Source organism: Dama dama, chromosome 17 (genome assembly GCF_033118175.1).
Source record: "Dama dama isolate Ldn47 chromosome 17, ASM3311817v1, whole genome shotgun sequence".
Lineage (NCBI taxonomy): Eukaryota > Metazoa > Chordata > Mammalia > Artiodactyla > Cervidae > Dama > Dama dama.
In genome coordinates, this window is record NC_083697.1 from 21910415 (window position 1) to 21931817 (window position 21403).

The 21403-nt window shown below is 36.5% G+C and overlaps 1 protein-coding gene and 1 long non-coding RNA gene across 2 annotated transcripts in view; one reads left to right on the forward strand and one right to left on the reverse strand.

Annotated features, from left to right (window-relative positions):
• LOC133071638 (uncharacterized) overlaps positions 1–21403 on the forward strand; it is a 264630-nt gene that overhangs the window by 39675 nt on the left and 203552 nt on the right. The window contains exons 4-5 of the long non-coding RNA XR_009696488.1: positions 20351–20425; positions 21035–21150. This is a non-coding gene — a long non-coding RNA (uncharacterized LOC133071638). The remainder of the gene's footprint in view (positions 1–20350; positions 20426–21034; positions 21151–21403) is intronic.
• Positions 1–21403, reverse strand: part of ENPEP (glutamyl aminopeptidase) — a 79469-nt gene that overhangs the window by 34977 nt on the left and 23089 nt on the right. The window contains exons 4-10 of the mRNA XM_061164210.1: positions 17402–17522; positions 15888–16042; positions 15624–15737; positions 12399–12533; positions 9976–10041; positions 7480–7545; positions 7191–7342 (exon numbers count right to left, since the gene is read on the reverse strand). Coding sequence (XP_061020193.1) covers positions 7191–7342; positions 7480–7545; positions 9976–10041; positions 12399–12533; positions 15624–15737; positions 15888–16042; positions 17402–17522 — 809 coding nt within the window. The remainder of the gene's footprint in view (positions 1–7190; positions 7343–7479; positions 7546–9975; positions 10042–12398; positions 12534–15623; positions 15738–15887; positions 16043–17401; positions 17523–21403) is intronic.

A 21403-nucleotide genomic window follows, 5' to 3' on the forward strand; every position in this document is an offset into this window, starting at 1 on the left:
CAGATTTCAAAGAAATGTTCTTAGGAGTATAGCCTGTGTTTTCTAGGTTTATTTTCCTATGTATATATAATTTGTAACTTTTTTTAGAAAGGGAACAAATAGATTGATTTTATGATAAATGATTACTAAAAATCATGCATCTATTAATCTAAAAATTTTTTTCTAAGTATCTGAAGGTTCAGACTAAAAAATTTAAAGAAAAGTATAAATGTTAGTATAGTTCTGTGTTCTAAATCTTCATGGGGCTTCCCTTGTGGCTCAGGCAGTAAAGAATCTGCCTGCAGTGTGGGAGACTTTAGTTCAATCCCTGGGTGGGGAAGATCCCCTGGAAGAGGGCATGGCAACCCACTCTAGTATTCTTGCCTGGAGAATCCCATGGACAGAGGAGCCTGAATGCAATTTAAAGATTTATTATAACTTTTAAAAGTGATTTTAGACTGGCTGATATGCTTAGTTCCATTGGCAATAAAGTTTTTTTTTGTTTGGAGAGGGATCCATAATGCAGGAGTAGTTTTAAAAAATCCAATTCCACAGGTTTAAAAACACCACTGGCTGTCTTTGACTTAACAAATCAGTGGATGTGAATGAGAGAAGGGAATAACTACCATGAAAGTTTCCCAATGAAAGTTTGTTTCTCAAGAAAGAAATATACTTAAAAAATTTTTTATGTTCAAAGACTATTAAATAGCAGTATTAAAGATAGCCAATCTGATCTGCTAGAACATAAACAGTAACTGTAAAAAAAACAATTTATAGTTATTAGAATGATCACATAAATTATGTAGGTTTATGTAATTGAACTGTTACCTGATAACAGCTCAGACCTAAGTATCAAATGAGTCACATATTATGAAGAGGAAAGGATGAACAAAAAAGTCTTCTCCAGCATAATCTTTCCTCTCCAAAATAAAGGATATACAGACACTCCCTGACTGACTTCATTGGGCCTAAAAACTCAAATTTCCCTTTATTTTGGTGTGAACTATTAATTTTCAGAACCTGCATTCTGCAAGATATCCAGTTTCTCTGAATTTCATTTACTGTGGGAGAGCTGAGTGTCTGAGGTTTTCGGGGTAGGGAGACTGGTAACAGGTTTCAACAAGGTGACCACCACTGGCTTCTCTGGTTTAAGTGCCAACCAGTTTATTGGAAGTAGCTTATTAATTCTGAGTGTTCTTCATCCTCCATGCCTTGGACAGAAAGTTTTTGGCAATTTGAATTTTTTGGAAATACCTAAGGTGCTGTTAATGTAAGTTAATTCTCAAAGTCCTGAATTGGAAGCCAAGAAACAGATTCTGTTCCCTACTGCATGGAATATGTATCATAACGTGGGTCTATAAAGCTTTTTCAGTTCTCTAGAAATATGGCTATGACCCCTATAAACAAGATGAAAACAGTGTTTTAAAAGGAGATTGTTCCTTGCAAATTCATCCGATTCGATTCCCTGTACACTGCTTATTCTTTAATTGGAAATTTTAGCTCAAGTCAATCTTTGGAACATCTGCCACATGCCCCCAGCCCTAGCCACTCTCCTGGTGCAGGCCCCAGCAACTCCATCATCTCTCACAGGGGCCACCCGCTATGATATCATCCACACAGGTCTCCCTGAATCCACACTGGCCCCACGTGATCTGTTGTCCATAGTACACTAGAGGGGAACTTTGAAAAATGTAAACGTGATCCTGCCTGTCCTCGCCTTAACTTCCTTGAATTTGCACACTCTTGTTCAGAATCTTTAACATGGTCTGCATGCCTGGCCCCCGCCTTCCTCTCCAGCTTTATTCCCCAGCCCCCCAACTCTTCCCAGAGCCTCTTTGTCACCCGGTTCTTGGAGCCAGACTGCCTGCAGTCACTTACACTCTGTGCAACCTTGAATAAGCTGTTTAATCATGTTCTGCCTAAATTTCTCCGTCTGTTATAATAAAATACTCTACAGTACTTAAAACTGTGCCAGCTACCTAGTAAACGCCCCATCAGTATTGCACATCGTATGTTTAATGCTCCTTTTCAACGTTAGAGCCTTCATACGTGTTTTCTATGGTGACAACCGTGACAGTCACCCTCAACACCAATTCTTACTCAGTTTAAGAATCACTTCCTCAAGACAGAACGTCTTCTGTAGCCATCTCTACTCCACCACACCTCTTGCCTCAGGCTCAGTGTATCAGTGGACACGTATGGCAGGGAGAGAATAATTACTGTGAAACTTCCAAGTGGGAGCTCATTTTGCAAGAGAGAAATGTTTTAAAATTTTAATATCCAGAGGCTTTAGCAATATTAAAATGGGCCAATCTATTGATAATTTGGTGGAACATACAACTAACTATAAAAGAACTAGTTTACAGTTACTAGCTTAAACACTTCCTGAGACACTTTCTTTATAGCCTGTAATTCTCCTTCCTCATATTATCCTAATTGCTATTGAATAAGTGATCTTGTGACACTTTACATATGTGACTGTAAGATAAGGTCAGCGAGACTATTTAAAATGAGAGGAAGAAGGTGAAGGGTCTTTACAATAGAAATCAGGCAGTGGAGATTAGAAGCCATCTGGAGTCTGGTGGGTACAAAATTGTCTCCACCCAAAGCAAGTGTTAAGCTAAAAGACAATTAAAATCAGCATGGATGAAGTTGGAATGGTGTCCAGGGGATGAAGTGTATGGGTCACATTTAGCCAGAATCCTGTCCAGGAGGGGGCTCAGTTGGGTAGGGGGGTCTGAGATGATATCCCCAAAGTGGCACACCTAGGTTCCTGTGGCCAGCCCCATGGCTGGGAGACCCTGCAGGTGTGGGGGCAGTTGGCACTCCATTCATGTCTACAAAAATAACTAATTATATAGCGATGGTTATAGTGTTAACTCTTGTAAAAGCTGTTGTCATGCAAGGGTGATAAGTTTGGAAACCCCTGGCTGTGTGGCACATATTTTGTCAGCTGTTACAATATTTGAGACGTTTAAGAAATCTGGCAAATTAGAGGGAATGAATGACACATTGGATTTGTAATTTTAACTGAAATCCTTAGAATATCTTAACTCAGTAGTCATGTTTAAATGTCTAGAAAAATCTGATTGTGCTGGGGATTTTTTTGTTATTGTACTTTTATTGGAATATAATTGACTTACAATGTCAGTCTCAGGTATATGGCATAGTGATTCAGTTATACATATACATATATCATTCTTTTTCAGATTCTTTTCCCATATAGGTGATTATTGAATATTGAGTAGAGTTCCATGTGCTATACAGTAGGTTCCTGTTGGCCATCTATTTTATATACAGTGTGTGTATGTTAATCCCAAGCTCCTAATTTATTCTCCCCCACCATGTTTCCCCTTTAGTAACCCTAAGTGTATTTTTGAAATCTGTGTCTGTTCCAAATATGATTCCACATATGAGTGATAGCATATGATATTTGTCTTTCTCTGACTTAACTTCACCTAGTATGATAATCTCTAGGTCTGTCCATGTTGCTTCAAGTGGCACTATTTTGTTCCTTTATGGCTGAATAGTAGTGTATACACATACCACATGTTCTTTATCCATTCTTCTGTTGATGGACATTCAGATTGCTTCTATGTCTTGGCTATTATAAATAGTGCTGCAATGAACATTGGGGTGAATGTATCTTTTTAAATTACGGCTTTCTCCAGATATATGCCCTGTAGTAGGATTGTTGGATCATCTGGTAGTTCTGTTTTTAGTTTAAGAAAACATCATACTGTTCTCCATAGTATTTGTACCAATTTACATTTCCACAAACAGTGTAACAGCGTTCCCTTTTCTCCATTCCCTCTCCAGCAGTTATTGTTTATAGGCCTTTAGGTGCTTGTCATTCTGACCAGTGTGAGGTGATACCTCAGTGTAGTTTTGACTTGGTTTCTCTGATATTTAGTAATGCTGAGCATCTTTTTATGTGCTAGGAAAGTCTCATTTTGTAAAGTTAAAGGTTTGATTATTTTTGTTGTTGTTGTTTTTAAAGCTTAATGTGTTGAAAATGTCCAAGAATTGATATGTCATATTTGTGAATTTTCATTTGTTATGTCCATAAAAATGTATAGAAAAGTATCTTTTAATTAGATTTATAAATCTGTGTCTTTAGGTGTTTATATTTGAAATTATAAATGGAATTTAATAACATTTTAAGTATTGTTGGGGGCTTCTGTGATAACTCAGTTGGTAAAGAATCTGCCTGCAATGCAGGAGACCTGGGTTCAGTCCCTGGGTTGGGAAGATCCCCCGGAGAAGGGAAAGGCTACCCACTCCAGAATTCTGGCCTGGAGAATTCCACGAACTGGATATACTCCATGGAGTTGCAAAGAGTGGGACACAACTGAGGGACTTTCATTTTCACTTCACTAAGTAGTGTTGTTTAGAAGTTGCTTGTAAATGAAATATACAAAATAATTTAATTGGTTTTGTCATTGTTAAAATGTTTGGGAGAATTTCATTTATGCATTGTAAATAAAAAGATCCTCAATCAAAAACTAGAAAAACTGCTATTGAAAAGCCACAGTCTTCTCCACCCTACCCACAGGCCAGCACCTCTCTCAGAAGCACCCTCTTTTAAATGTCTAATCCTGTAACTGTGAATACCTCTGTATTATTTAGGTAGTATTTATTAACTCACCCACCAAAGAGGGTGATTTAATTCACTTTCACTGCTTTCTTTTTCTTTCTCCCTTTAACAGGTAGAGTGGGAGGTGGAATGTATTATTTGCTGATTTCTGTTAACTCACATCATGACCAGCTTCAGGCTGCTGGCATAATATCTCTGAGTTGGGATTAAAACCAGCTTCAGTCCATCTCTGTATCAGTATCCCAACACTCTTCCACCTTCTCTTCCTTTTCCACCTCCTTTCTTCTGTCAATTATCTTTTTTCTTGTTACAGTGTTAAAACTGTTTATATGTATAATATAACCTGCCACCAGAACAAAATTTTAACATGTTATCCATTGGCTGACTATAAAAAAAACTAAAAGACAATAAATAACATATATGGAGTTATGCTGTATACCTATTGTTGGCCAAGAAGTGTGTTGGAGTTATATTTCCTTTTCTATGGTTTGATTTCATGGCTCTTGAGTCACTTAAATAAAACTTTCCCCTAACATCTTATTTTATAAGGGTAAGATAGACTCCTTTTTGGGCTTCCCTGGTAGCTCAGTGGTAAAGTATCCACCTGCCAGTGCAGGAGACTCCTTTTCCTTATACTTTATCAGTGGCATAAAATCATTCTACCTGCTTCTTTTTTTTTTGGGGGGGGGGGTGTCACAATTTTTACATACGGCCTTGATTTTTTTTTTCTAATTTTTCTTCTTTATAGTTGACCAAACTGATAGGCCTTCACCAACTCCTCAATTTTGCCATCCTCCCAATCATACTGTCTTTTTTCCTGCAGATCACCTAACTCAGCTCCAGTCCTCCTGGGGCACTGGGAACCCACTGGATGGCTACTGATCTGCATTTCCTTTCATGGATCTCCTAGGACAGATACACTGTTTCCTGGATCCTGTGTCTTCCTGTTTTTATATATTCATATTTTTTCTCTCCCTGCTCCAGTTTGCCTAGAGTGTAACCTCAGTAACTTTCTAAGTGCTGTGTGGAAAGCATTTTCTGGGGCTGCATGTCAGAAAATGCCTTCACTATGCTGTTACATTTGGTTTAGGGACTGGGTAGAGAATTGGAGGTTGAAAATATTTTTTGCATCTACATTTTAAATGTCTGCTTTATTTTCTTCTTGTGTTCAGAGCTGTTGTGAAGAATTCTAATGTCACAGTAACTCATGTACCCTTATTCTCTGAAATTTCATGAGGCTGTAGCTAAGTATATTTTGGTTTTTACCATTTTGTACTGTGTACTCAATGGGACTTTTAAATCAGAATCCTTGTGTCTTTTATTATTTCTTTGATATAATATGCCCATTAAGTTTCTCTGTTTTCCTTTTTTGAGAGACTTCTATTAGTTGGTGCTAGGTTTTTTTCATATTTATCTTCTCTTTCATATTTACCAGTTCTGTGTATGCTTGTCCTGTACTTTTAGAGAATTCTCCAAGTTTTTTTCTAATTGGTCTATTAATTTCTTTGACAACTGAAATTTTAATCTTTCATAGCTCTTTTATATTTTTAGTTTGTCCTTTCAAAAAAATCTGCTCTTAGTTAATGTGTATAAGAGCTTTGATCTCAATATATTTCATAAATTTATTTTTTATTTTGATTATGTCTCTTATTGAGATGGGTTTATTGTTTGTTCATGTGAGATTTTAACTTTTATGTTTTTAGATTTTTTTCATGCATCTTGTTATCTTTTATCGTTCACTCATGTTTAAGAAAGAAGGACTAAATTGATTATTCTTGGTGTCTTGTATGTAACCCCTCTACTGTTGAGAAGAGAGTTATATTTTTGAGACAGACTTCTCCGCTGAACAGGAAGTCTGACTAGAGGCTCTGTGTATGTGTGAGTGGAGCTGGCTGCTCCAGCCCATTCATCCTACAAATGCCACAAGGAGGAAAGCTTTACTCTGCGTGCACCAGCCAAATGGAAATCCTTAGCTCTCCTCCATTGTTTTAGTCAATTTGTTCAGGAAAAAAAAAAAAAAGCCCTCTGGGTTTTTGCTGGGTCATTGACAAGACTTTTGAGAGCTCTGTGCAGAGGAAAGAATGGCAGTCAGTGAAGGGAAAGTGGAGGGAGAGGGGTCTGGCCAACACAATGGTCCTGAGTGCAGACTTCATAACTGCCCTGCTTCCCGCCTCACCTCTCACCCCTGCCATGCACTCTGAGTGCTGACTCTGAGCCCAGGCCCATCGAGGGCAGGGGAACTCAGCTGCCAGCTCTGCTCAAGTCTCCTCCTCTGGCTGCACCCTCTCAGTTTGTTTTGTCTACATCCCTCCCTCTGCTTTTCTTCATCTGGGAGTCTATGATGCACTTAGCCTTTCCTCTCTGCTTTCTTTACGTCTCTGAGTTTATTTCTTTTAGTATTTCTATTTCCTTGTTCAGTCATTTCTGGGAAGAATAAGACTTGCATGCACGTGCTCAATCCACCATTTTGAACCCAGAGATGACTGAGCTATTTCTAAATGTCTTTATTTCCATAAAGACACTGTGCTTATGAATCAGGTACCGAAGAACAAGTTCTAAATGAATTGCCAGTATTTCCATCAAATTTCCCCTGAAGTGCATTATAGAGTCGTACCCAAAAGCTGAATGTGGCTCAGAAGAATTAGCTCTCGAGTCCAACAGAAAACGTTTCTGTGTGATGTTCTTCATATTGTCCACATTAAGTACAGGGTAACCCATCTGATTGGTCCAGGTGTCCATTACTTCTTTCACTGGGAGATTACTTGCCTAAGATTAAAAAAAAGAGAGAGAGAATAATCAATCAACAAATAAGGGGAGATAAAAGGATAGAATAATCAGATAAAGAAATGATTGATAAATCATTTGTTAATCAAAGAAATTTTTGAGGATATACTTCTCATTACCTCTTCAAGTGCTTCCCAGAAATCTGAAGTTTTGGCATTCTGAAATTTGTATTTTTTCAAGTAATTCTGCATGTGAAAGATAAATATTTCAGAAGTCAATGTTTGCTTTTTCCATACTTTCACATCAGTGAACCGTTCAACAATCTCATTCTAATGTATAATATAGCAAGTATACCTAGAATGAAAATCGAATGATATTCTGTATGTAAAACATTTCATAACCTATAAAAACACTGTACAAATAATGATTTATTTGTAAAGCATAAGAAATACTTTTTATTATTAATGAGATAATTTTTTTTTTAGTCTAATGGAATTGTGAACAGGAGAGGAAAAGTTTAATTTTTTCAGGATATACAATGCGAGGTACTTAAGGACAGTTGAGTGTTCAGCAGACAGTCAACAGACCATAACATTTTTGATCTGCTAGGGAAAAAAAGACTCATGATTCTATGATGTTCACTTACTAGTGTTAAACTGTCCACTACCAGCTGATCCCTTACCTTTATTTACACCAGTACTGCTTTCTCATCTCAGACCCTAGACGGCCCCATCACTCATGAGTGGTTTAAGTGATATGCAAAGATAAAAACTGGTAAGCTTGGCTCTAAGCCAGGGCTCTCAGCAAACTTCTTCCATAAAAAGCTGTAAAGACTTTAAGTGTTGTGAGCCATATAAGTCTCTGTCACAACTACTCAACTCTGCCTCCATAGCCCCAAAGCAGCCAAGATAATATGTAAGTGAGTAATCAAGGCTGTTTTCCAGTGAAGCATTATTTATGCACTAATATTTGACTTCCATGCAATGTTCACATGTCATGAAATATGCTTCTTTTGATTTTTTCCAGCCATTTAAAAATGTAGAAATGATTTTCATTTGCAGACCTTACAAAAATGGGTGGTGGACTGGATTTGGCCCACAAGCTATAGGAGTAGTTTGCAGACTTTTGTTCTAAAGAAATGAATATACAGTCTTTGGAATAATAATAATCATGATGATGATAATGGATAAATTGGGGAAATTACTTTAAAGTGTAAGCCTTCGTTTTTCAAATATTTTTACAATATAAATACAAAATATTTTTAACTAGAAAGTTCCCCATTTTGTCAGTTCTGGTCCCCAAACCTCTCTGCATATGAGTTTTCAGGGATACTGTGATATTCCTAAAGAAAAGTCCTAGTCTTCTAATCTCATAATTGGGCACTACTTGTGGTTCTCCAGGAAACCTTCCAAAATTCCTACTGTAATCACTTCTCTGTTATGCTCTAGAATTGTCCTGTTTAAAATATGGATGTCTTTGATGGAAACAGAACTTTCTTAAGTGGTCTTTGAGTCTTCAAAGAAAATAAACCAGTGGTTGACTTTGCACATATCATCTTCACTCTAAGTTGCTCTAACTTTCAAGAGGTGCTATACCTAAGTCATGTTATCCTCTAAGTTCCTTTTTTTAGCCATGGAGAGATAAAACAACACTAGCAGGACTGCTCCAAGATACCTGGGAGAGGGTTGAAGCCAGTTTGAAACGCTGCCTTCATATTTGTTCTTTTGGTTGGCTGACTGCTCAGCACTGCCACTGGAGGGCAGGCAAAGGAAGGGAAGGAAACGAGAGGCGCAGGTTCTTTATCGAACTCGCTCCAGAGTTTTGTGTAGGTCATTCTTTCTTAGTAAAATAATTGGACACTTGAAATAGTAATAATTATAATCATAGCTACCTGTTAATGATGATTTTTAGTGAATAGTTTCTGCTTAAAATTAATTTCAAGGAACTTCTTTGTATATTCACAGTGTCTTGTACTGAGAAGCATGCAATCTTGGGACTGAAAGGAACCTTAAATACTATTTTATACGACTCTCACATTTTGGGGGTGAAGGAAACTGGTGTCTAGAGAGAAGAGATTTGCCTGAGATTACAGTGAAGAGACTTCTGAGTCCTGGATCACTGTGTGGTTTTCATCCCGGCTGTTACTGGTTTTTAAGTCAGTTTCTTGCTTCTTCTGAGTGAGAGGATTGCAGCTTATGGTATACTAAAAGTAACTCATTTTATCTAGATTAGTGCTTTTAAATATTCTATACTGACATTTTCTTCTTCACTTTGAATAATCACAATATAGTCATTCTAGTCAAAAGTTCATGATGACCTAGATCGCTGGATAATAGTCCCTCAGTTGTTACTGGTAAGTACAAAATGAAACAGTGTTTCTATTACTAATATCTTAGGAAGGGAAAGGACATTTTCCAAGCCCTAACCCTGTAAAGGATATCAAAAATAACACTAAGTAATCTGTTTAACTTCTCTGTGAAACTTGTGCTAAGTGACAGTTACAGACACAATGTAGGTAACAGACTGTATGTGAAATCACTTTTTTTGAGTTTGCAATATTATCTATTCCTGAACAAGGAAAGTAAAAGGGGAATTGTCGTTAATCACATATCTTAACATTCATCAGTCACATACCAGTGTAGTTTGTTAATAGTATTAAAAGTAGTAAATCATACCTGACATCCTGCTTGAAATTTCTCTGGTGTTATCCAGTTTTCAAGCATTCTCAGAATGGAAGCTCCCTATGATGTAAAAGAATGGCAAGAAAAACTAATATAGGATATATAAAAGAAACAAATATCAGTGATGTCTACTGGGACTAGTATCTCATGATCATATTTGTGGGATAATGTCTTCAAGATGACTCTGCTAAATGGTTATCAATATGTGATTCTAGGGTGAAAATACCATCTGGCATACCCCCATATCTATGCTTCTAAAATAACTAAAAGGCAGGGAAAAAAGGATACAAGGGCCATCCTTCCAGAAACCTGAGATTCAAATAATTATTGCACTTTGCCACATGAACCAGTAGATGGGGCTTTCCTAATGAAAGAGAAACTTGGGGGGGAAAAAGTATCAAGTCATCTTCTTTGAACAAAGAAAGCAATTTCAGGATAAAATTCTGGCTACTTCTTAGGTATATTGGAATATTTGGAGAACTTATATTTAACAGAGGGGAGTAAATAGTTGAGGGATTAATCAGGTCATATAGTTCAATATAGATTAGACATATAATTTCTAATATAGATTAGACATATAATTTCTAATATAGATTAGACATATGATTTCTAATATAGATTAGACATATAATTTACTGAAGCCCAGGTGTCTCAGTGGTAAAGAACCCGCCTGCCAGTGCAGGAGACACAAGAGACGCAAGTTTAACCCCTGGGGCTGGGAAGATTCCCTGGAGAAGGAAATGGCAACCCACTGCAGTATTCTTGCTGGAAAATCCCATGGACAGCGGAGCCTGGCGAGTCTATGGAATCGCAAAGAGTCAGACACAACTGAGCACTATCCACACACAAAGACATATAATTTAGGCATAAAATGCTTCTCTTCCAAAATGGTTTATCTCACTTGGTTTTATTTAGTCTGAAGCATCTGATGAATACCTCTGCTCTCTACTTGCTTTTCATATGTTATAAGATTAACTCTAAAACACTTTATTGGTAGATTTAAAGGGCTTCCTGGTGACTTAGTAGTAAAGAATCCACCTGCTACTGCAGGAGACCTGGGTTCATTCCCTGTGTTGGGAAGATCCCCTGGAAAAGGAAATGACATCCCACATCAATATTCTTGCCTGGGAAACCCCATGGACAGAGGAGCCTGGTGGGGTTGGGTTGTAAAGAGTCGGACACAACTTAGTGACTAAACAATAACAATAGCCAAAATAGATTTAAAAATCAATTTTCAAGTACCTGACCGGAGAAACATTGCTTACTCATTTAAATTAGCAATTTTTACTGTAATTTATTAAAATATAAGTTATTTTTGTACCTAGTGGAAGGCTAAAGGCTTAGAAACATGTATTTATTTCTGACCTAATACCTTAAACCCATGGAATATCTGGGACTTAGGAAGAAAGTCATTTAATAAATATAAATGTCTCTCCATGAATTATTAGAGTATACTATAAGTAGATTCAAAGTTTTCATTTTAACTGAACAATAAAAAGAATCATTGACAATGTAAAAGAAAAACGAATAAAGGAAGCCTAAAAATGCCATGAAAATATATGAGAGGGAAAGCTAAAAAATACGATGCTGTAAGCTTCAAATACTAATATATGGTATTTTTCACTCAAGCCAATTTTATCTACTATTCATTTTAATAATTATCATAGTTTGTCTTAAATAAAACTTTGGGTATCACCTAGAACAATAAAATGTATTAGTTTACAGTAGTTTTTGGATAACTTAGTATAGTCGGTAAACCATAAGAAGCTGAGGTAGAAAACTGACTAAAATATGCTGCATACAGGTGTGGAATATGTTTTCAGGAGAAGCTACAGAAGAAAAACTTGTAAGAGAAAATGGGTAGCATGGAACTTTGGGTCACTATAGATTTTCAACACCTTTCATAGAATTTTAGTGGATAAAGATGCCGCATCTATCACATGCTAACAAAAGTCATTCATCTTTAAATCTTATATGAAACCAGATGAAAGTAATTCCTTAAATGGACTTGGATTTAAGTACTTACTGGAAGCATTCTACTAGAAAAGGTGTCCATGTATATGGCATTTCTCATTGACTACAGAAAAAGATTTATTGTCATTCAAATAATCAAATCAAATAATTTTAAATTGGACGTTTAAAGTATAAATGTTCAGTTATCAGAATGAGAGCCATTTTTAGCAAAAGTGAAAAGAGAAACTTTAAAAAAATCTGATTCAGAATTCTGTGACAATGACCAGCATTGATCATTTCCACTGAAAACTTCAAACTGTGGAATATTCAGCACTGGAATAAGTTCTTCACTATTTCCCCAAACCCATTAACATAATCTAACCATTCATACCATTTTTAGGCATTTGCTAAGGAAAAAGCCATTAAACAGGAAGACATTCAAACCAGTGTCATATTTTCCCCACCTTACTATAGGAAATTCCATCAAAAACAGATGTTATTTCATCAGGAGTTGTCACAGTGACTACAATTGGGTGTGAAGATATCAAAGAATCATCCTCTTGCACAGGTAATACATCGTCAAGTATCATCTGATCACGCTGAAATGACAATGAACCAAAGAAATATAGCACTTTATACTGGTTTATATATAAAAATATTTATATAATAAAGATTGACTCATGTTATTTAAAGCAAGCATTAGGTGGTCAATTAATCATATTTGGCATTGATTTTTCTACACTGATTCTACACTGATTCCATTCCCTTCCCCTACATATAATTCCTTTGACTTTTCCCCTATATGGCTGGCCAAAAAGACACAAGCGTTTTTAAATTGTTTCTGCTATTTCTGTATGTCTTTCAGACATGTGCCAAACTTCTCAGGCTCTGTTTCCATATCTGCACAACAGGAATGATGGTATCACCTCACAAATTTGTCTGAGAAGTAAGGAAGAATGTTGATTTGCCAAAAAAGGATGTTTTAGGGGTCTTTTCTGCCAACTAATCATTGGAATTTGGATTATTCATTATTGAAGAAAATACTAACTTTTGCATTAGTTCTAATAGTTACCTTCTCATTCCAACCCTAGGTTTTCACAGCAAAATAGAGTGGTTGAGAGGTCTAGCCCTATAGTCAAACTTTGTGGGTTCAAAGCTCATTATCTCGACATGTAAGTTTAAGTAATTTCCCTCACTCATTAAATAGGAGTAATGATGGCAGCTACTTTTCAGAAATGTGCAGAGGATTTAATGAGACAATGCATGCAAGCATTTGACATAGTACCTGGCACAGAGTGAAATCTTAACACATTAGCTCCTATAATCATTTTGATCCTTAATTAGTTAGAATCTGAAATCTAGCTCTAATAAAGCACTGCTAATAAAAAATCAAAAGCTTTATTGGTCTTACTTAATCAAAAAACATTTCCAAAAGGGAGCATGCTATATTAGTTTACATTTTCCAAGTTTGTGAATTCCATTAATAATAGGCAGGATACTATTGTCAAATGATGACTGTCAATCAAGGTAATTTGATTTAGATTTTAATTTTTGTGCCCCTAAAATGTTTTGGTAAGAAGAAAGAATCTTATTCTCAATGTCGGTAAATTTGACTCTAGTCTTGGTTGTGTTACCAATTGTCTATGTAATAGTGCAAACTTATATTACCTTCCTGGGCATCAGAGTTTTCACCTGTGAAATGAGGCTCCTCTATTGTGGTACTTAGCAAGCTTTCTTATAATGCATCTTTGTTCATCTATCCCCTCCACCACCAGACCCTAAATTGGGAGCTTTTATAAGGGCAGGAAGTGTGTGTGTTTTATTTAGTTTGGGGTCCTCTATAGTGTTCATTGAATGAAGAATGAATGAATGGATGAAGAATGAATGAGTTGGATCATATGATTACATTTCATTTAAGAACTGAATACTAAATTCTTCTAACATTTAATTGGTGTTTTTGAAACATTAAAAATTAAATGTTAAAATATTACATATTATATTATGCATAATATAGTAATATTAAAATGTTATAATTTCTTATATCTTGATTTACAGAGGGTTACTTTATAAAAAGTAAAGGACAAAATAGCTTTTCATTTATATAGTTTAATTTCAATAAATTACAAAAGCAGCATTTTTCAACATAAATGAATGGTCTTCAGCTAGGGGAATTTTGTCCAAGTGACATATGAAAATATGTGGGGAAATTTGGGGTTTTACAACTGGGATGGAGAGTTACCCGAATCTAGTAGATACAGGCCAGGGATGCTGCTAAATAGCCTACAATACACAGAACACCCCCCACAACAAAGAAATATCTGGCCCAATAGTTCCAGATGAAAAATCCTGATGTAGATTAAATTTTAAGGAAGCAATTGTTGCAAATTAATTTTTTAGTTTTTTTTTTAAATTTATTTTTATTAGTTGGAGGCTAATTACTTTACAATATTGTAGTGGTTTTAGTTTTTAAACCAGGTTGTGCAAACTTAAAGAAGTTCAAAGGCAATGGCAACCCACTCCACTACTCTTGCCTGGGAAATCCCATGGACGGAGGAGCCTGGAGGGCTACAGTCCATGGGGTCGCGAAGAGTCAGACACGACTGAACGACTTCACTTTCACTTTTCACTTTCATGCACTGGAGAAGGAAATGGCAACCCACTCCAGGGTTCTTGCCTGGAGAATCCCAGGGACGGGGGAGCCTGGTGGGCTGCCGTCTGTGGGGTCGCACAGAGACGGACACGACTGACGTGACTTAGCAGCAGTGCAAACTTAGAATTCAAGCATATAATGGTCTTCTCATTCTGTCCAGTAGAGGGCAGTGGTCTATACAGTAGACAACCTTCTGTAACGCTTCTTTCACACGTCTACATGCTTAACACTTTTATATACACAGACTGATAAGCCTGGTGGCTTGCGATGTGTAAAGCATCTGCCTGCAATGTGGGAGACCCGGGTTTGATTCCTGGGTCGGGAAGATCCCCTGGAGATACTTACACCATCTAAATATACTTGAAAACAGATATAGCTTTTCAGGAAAACAATATGAGTTCATAGAAGCCTCTGTTCCAGGCTCCTCGGGGACACACAGTATAATAATAGTACTTACCTGTACATTTTTCCGGGAGCTTTTAAGCTTACAAGATAGAGAACAATGTTCTTCTTTAATGGAAGATAGAACGGCCTTAGAGAGACTATGTAACTTGCTCAAGGTCACATTCCCTATAACACACCTTAAAATGATGCGTCCAGGATTTAAACCTGAGTCTAACTATTAAGTTTATGTGCTTATCTCTTTGCCACATCATTTCAGCAAACTGTGTAAGGGAAGTCATTTATAAAATTAGGCTTAGACGTTTTTCAAAGGGTTAGAACTACAGGCACTTTCTTGAACACAGAGTTCACACGGTTTAAGCTAGATATTTTTGCCTGCCTTGGCGTATGTTCTTGAATGACTCTACCAGCGGCATCCTAGGCTTGTGGTGTTCAGCTGCTCTCTAGTGCTTGGGTGTAGGCTCTGAGCACGGTGTAGTCACCTGGAGCCAGCTGGCTCCACCCCATCCTCCCAGTGCAATTCCCAGTTCAATACAGCACGTGGTCCCCAACTCAGGGCCTTTGTCATAGTCCAAAGTCTCCAGTCTGCTTGGCATGAGGATAATAGAGATTTGAAATGTATGTGTTTCAAGCTCACCATTTGCCAGTCTGTTTCTGCATGGGCTACTCCCAGGTACTCAAAGAAGGAAGCAAATCCTTCATTTAGCCACAGGTCTTCCCACCATTCCATGGTCACGATATTTCCAAACCACTGAAATTATAAGTAATAAAGAGATAGTTAAATTTCCCATGCCTGTGGTACAGAGGCCTAGGAATTTGCAGTGACATAGAAGTAGCAGACGTCATACTCAGCATTTACTTCCCGCTTTATTTCTCCCTAGCTGATGCTAAGGCTCTATACCTGATGCACAAGCTCATGGGCTATCACAGCGGCCACCCTCTGTTGGTTTGATGAGGCGGATTCTTTAGGGTCATAAAGCAGGTTTGTTTCTCTGTAAGTGATGAGTCCCCAGTTCTCCATAGCCCCAGTGCCGAAATCTGGAATAGCAATTTTATCTATGGAAAAAGAGTCCAGTGAGAAATACATTCTTTCCATTTTGTTCATAACATTTCTTACCAAATTAAGTTCTTTAGATGAATGTTTTTTAACAGGCTAAAAATAATTCCTCAGGGTGAAAAACAATCATCTATTTGTATAAACTTTTTAGTCTTTAATGTGCTCAAAATTTCCATGGAACTTTTCCTGTTGACTCCAGAAATCAGTGTCTTTTATTTTTTAAGAATATGATTGGCAATGCTCTTTTCAATCCTCTATAATTTTATGTCTTTTGTTTCTTTCTGTATTTCATTTTTATTTGCTTTTTTCCCATGACTTTCATTTAGATAATACCAAGCTTCTGTTTTGGAGGATATGCTGTAAGGAATAAAATGGTGAGAATTCCACTTTCCAGGCTATCATGGGTGGTACAAGAGAAATAAACAGAAAAAGACTTTTAAATTAATGTGCTTAATATTTTATTAGATATTATGCTGATTTTTGTGAAGTATTTCTCTTCCTGGCTCCTTCTCTGATAGTTGTGAAGCAATCGAAAGAAAGGGGGGAGGAGCTTCCACAAAGTTTTTCAGAGCCACAGCCATTCCCATGTAGAGAATTTGGCATTCCAGTTGCTTTACATTGGTAATTTATTAAAGTAAGGGCAGAAATAGAAAAAGAGAAGTCAGTTGTTGGTTGGTTGGTTTTTTTGTTGTTGTCTTCATTTCATTCCTACAGTCATCTGTATGGGTGTTACATTTACAGTCTTTGCTTATACCAGTTGAACTTACTAATAAAGTGTTTCTGTTACTGATAGATGTATCATCCACACCATTTTGATTATAGCACTGTTTTTATTTTCAAAAGAAAAACATGTTCCCCCATCCTTCATATTAGAAAAAATATTTACAGTAGGAGCACCAGCTCATTTTAACTGCTGGAGAATCTAGAATTAGTCTTCTACAACTATGGAAAGACTGGAAGTACATAAGACTCTAACAGCATTATTTATCCCTATTATCTGTTAACTCACTGATGGTTGGAAGGCAATGTAAGCTATTGGGATGGGTACTAATTTTGAAATCAACAAATCTAGGTTGCTCATTCTGGCTCCATCATTATCAGTGTCTGTAGTTTAATCTTTATTTGGAAATAAAATACATTTATCCGGTAAGAACAGAGAGAGAATAGACATTACTCTTGGAGGAATCCAGAATGAATCTTTCAGCATCCAGTAAGTGTTAGACAAATAGTGTAGGCATATGATAAAAAGACTAACAGATAACCATTAACTCAGGATACTAAAAGTGGAGGAAGTGAATTAACTTAGATGAAAACAAAGGCAATATTAAAAATAAGAAAATAAAAAAAATGGTTCTCACCTAATTTAGGAAGAGAATAATTCATAGCAAAGTAGTTTTCAAAATAGTCAAACACACTTTTAGTTATGTTTGCAGCATATTCAGCTGTGTGCTTTTGCTCTGGCTGGACATATATAGTGAGCTATTAAAAGACAGAAAAATTCAGTGAAAATTCTTCATTTGGTAAAACACAAAAACTATGATACATGACATAGTAGAAAGAAGGTGGGCTTTGGAGCCAGACAAGTCTAATTGAATCCCCGTTCTGCATGGCCTTGGGCAAATCACTTCACATCTCTGAGACTCAGATGTAAAGGAGAATACTGCCTAACTCACTGAGTAATTTCATCAAGAACTATAAATAATGAAAGACACAATGCTTGGCATAGTGTACGATATATCTGTAAACTATTATTACTTTTTTCCACTTAGAGCATATATTGTCATCTTAATATTTATGTATCTAGCTATGTATCTCTGTGTAATTTGTCTTTGAGGAAATAAGGCATATGATTTTTCTTATCTAAAGAGCCCTTACATACATGTTTTCCATTTATGCTTTTCTATTCATTGCCACCAAATTACCATTTTGATATTTTAACTGTTCTACTCTCAGAGTCTAAAATACAGTGATTCAAAATTTTCTTAAGAGGGAGGCATCTTGATAAGCTACATCTCTAAATACCCAGGATATTATTTTATGCCATGATATAATTTATAAATCAAACCAAGGATAGACTTTTTACTCCCCAGTTCTAAGCATGTATAACCCAGAGTAGCCAGCACAATATTGGAGGAGAAAAACAATAATGAAAAATTGATACTATCTGACTCCAAGACTTACTGTAATGCTACAGTAATCAAGACAGTGTGGTATTAACAAAACAATAGAAAAATAGATCAGTACAAGACAATAGAGAGCCTAGAAATAGACCCACATAAAAATAGTCAATTGTTATTTGACAGAGGAGTAGAGGCAACGCATCGGAGCACAGACAGTCTCAAGAAATGATGCTGGAATAACTGAACATCCACATGGAAAAAAGTGAATCTAGACACAGCCCTTACACCCTTCACAAATATTAACTTAAAATTGATTGCATACCTAAATATAAAACACAAAACCATAAAACTTCTTTAAGATAACATAGAAAATATATCAATAGATGATGTTGGATATGAAGGTGATTTCTTAGCTTCAAAACCAAAGGCATAATCTATGAAAGAAAAACTGATGCGTGTAACTCTATGGCTGATTCATATCAATGTATGACAAAACCCACTGAAATGTTGTGAAGTAATTAGCCTCCAACTAATAAAAAATAAAAAAAAATAAAAAAAGAGAAAGAAAAACTGATAAGCTGGGCTTCATTAAAACTTTTGCTCTGTGAAAGGCAGTGTCAAAAGAATGAGAAGATAAGGCATAGACTGGGAGGAAATATTTATGAAAGGTCCATCTGATAATTAATTATTAAGAGAAGAAGAAGGCAAACAACCTGATTTTAAAAAATGGGCCAAAGGCCTTAACAGACACCTCACCCAGGGAAGATATACATATGGCAAGTAGGTATGTGAAAAGCTAATTCATATCATATTCATCAAGGAGATGCAAATTAAAATAACAATGAGATACCACTACAAACTTACTAAAATGCCAAAATTCAAAACGCTGACACCACCAAATGCTGATGAGGCTGTGGAACAATAGGAACTCCTATACATTGCTGGTGAGAATGCAAAATGGTACAGCCACTTTGGAAGACAGTTTTGGCAGTTTCTTATAAAATTAAACATACTTTTACCATATGGCCCAACAATTGTGCACCTTTGTATTTACCCAAAGGAGTTTAAAACATATCTTGCACAAAAATGTTTATAGCAGTATTAGTCATAACTGCCAAAACTTGGAAGCACCCAAGATGTTTCTCATGTAGCACATAAACTGTGAACAATGGAATATTATACAGTGCTAAAAAGAAATTAACTATGAAACCATCACAAAAAAACAGGGAGGAACCTTAAATGCATATTAATAAATGAAAGAAACCAATCAGAAAGGGCTACATACTGTATGATTCCAACTATATGACATTTTGGAAGAGTCAAAGCTATGGAGACAGTAAAGAGATGAGTGGTTGGCAAGCTGAGGGGTGAAGGGTGGAGAGATTAATAGGTAGAGCACAGATTTTTAGAGCAGTGAAAACACTCTGCATGATACAGTAATGATGGATATTATACATTTGTCCAAATACATAGAATAAACAACACCAAGAATGAACCCTAAAGTAAACTATGACTTTGGGTATTATGATGGTTCAGTATAGCTTCATCCTTGGTAGCAAATGTACTGTTTGGAGGAGGGGTATTAATAATGAGGAAGGATATGCATGTGTGGGAGCTGGTGAGGGGGGGAGCTTAAATAAAATCTTTGTACCTTCCTTTTCATTTAGTTGTAAACCTAAAACTGCTCTAAGGAAGCAGTCTTTTTAACAAAGTTTGTGAGGAATTCAAATGAACTGTATTTGTTGAACTTGAGGCCTGATTCTAAAACCTCAAATAAAGCAAAAGATGCAGTCATCTGGTAAGTTTAAGCCTGTCTACCTAACTAGAACTAGGGCCTCATCACTTTTTAATAAGGAAAAATGAAAAATTATGTCTACTCTTTTCCTTTTTTATTATTTCAAATGCATTGTTAGTTTTGCTATTCTTTTAGGCTCACCCCTTTAGCCGTCTTTTCTTAGAAGTGAAGAACTAAAGGAAAGATCCAATCATTTAAGGTGTGAGTTTCTAAAATCATCTTAAATTACCAGTGCCTAATGTTCTCCCAGATACTGGGTGATTAACATTCTTGCTTTATTTGCATAAATAAAGTTGTATTCATCTTCATCTCAAAAGCCTACAAAATTCACTCATTTATCAGCCTTTCTTTTAGGTTTCATTTTTATTTATTTTAAAATTTTTGTTTTCCAGAAGAGGTGGTATATTTCCTCACTGCCACTGCCCTCCTGTTCTCTTTGTGAACAACGACAAGCATTTTCCAAGATGGTAAGTAAAGCTGAGGATCCCGTTGGTGGTCACCGAACAAAGCGAAGGTAATTGCCCCCTATGAAGTCAAAACCGTCATGTTCATATAGCCTTACCATGTCGTAAACTGAGGTTCTCAGAATTTTTCACCGGTGAGCTGATTAGTATGTCAGGACTTCCTCAGACTTTCTGTTCTCTTCTGTTAAAAATTTCAGAAATGGTAGTTTCTCTTGACTCACTCTGCTGTTATCTACACACTCTGTACATTTATGTTGCCCATAATATTTGGAGAGTGAAAGAGGGTTAAAAAGAGGAAGAGGCGATAACAGGCAGGTCTCCCACATTAACAGGCAGGTCTCCTCCCACAGTGGGGAGGAGAAAGACTGCTTTTTCTGCCAGTATGTTCTTATTGCCCATGCTGGTAGACTGACTTCCTTCAATCAGAAGGCTTCTGAGACAATGTAATCAGGTTTTCCTTACTCTTCATATTTCTGTTGTCAGCAGCAACAGGAATGCAGTGTCCTTAAATAGAGTTGTGTTCATGTAAATCCAATAAAAATAAAAGTAACACCTTCCTCTTTTGTTTCTGAGAAACTCAACATCACAGAGAAGTATGTTCTGTCTTTACAGTCTTGCCAGTCTGCAGATCACCTGTGATTGATGACCTTTATTTTGATGCGTCATCTTTTATGGCCACTGAGATATGGTCATATTTGATCAACTTTGATCAACAGAGGTAAGCTGAGGTAAGCAATTTGATTAATTGAGATAAGCAATCACAGAATATAAAGACACAGCCCATTAACCTTGTAAGAGTATTAGCCAGAGCATATCTGTATGTCCTATCTTCTATATATCACAAACATATTTTTATTTTAAAGATAGCTTTCTGTAGGCTTTGGGAGGAGTAGTTAACTCCCCTCCATCATCTGCTAAGCTTCAGCACTTCTGTCCATGACAAAGTTCAGTCAGTTACTCCTGAATTGTCATTGCTTTGTA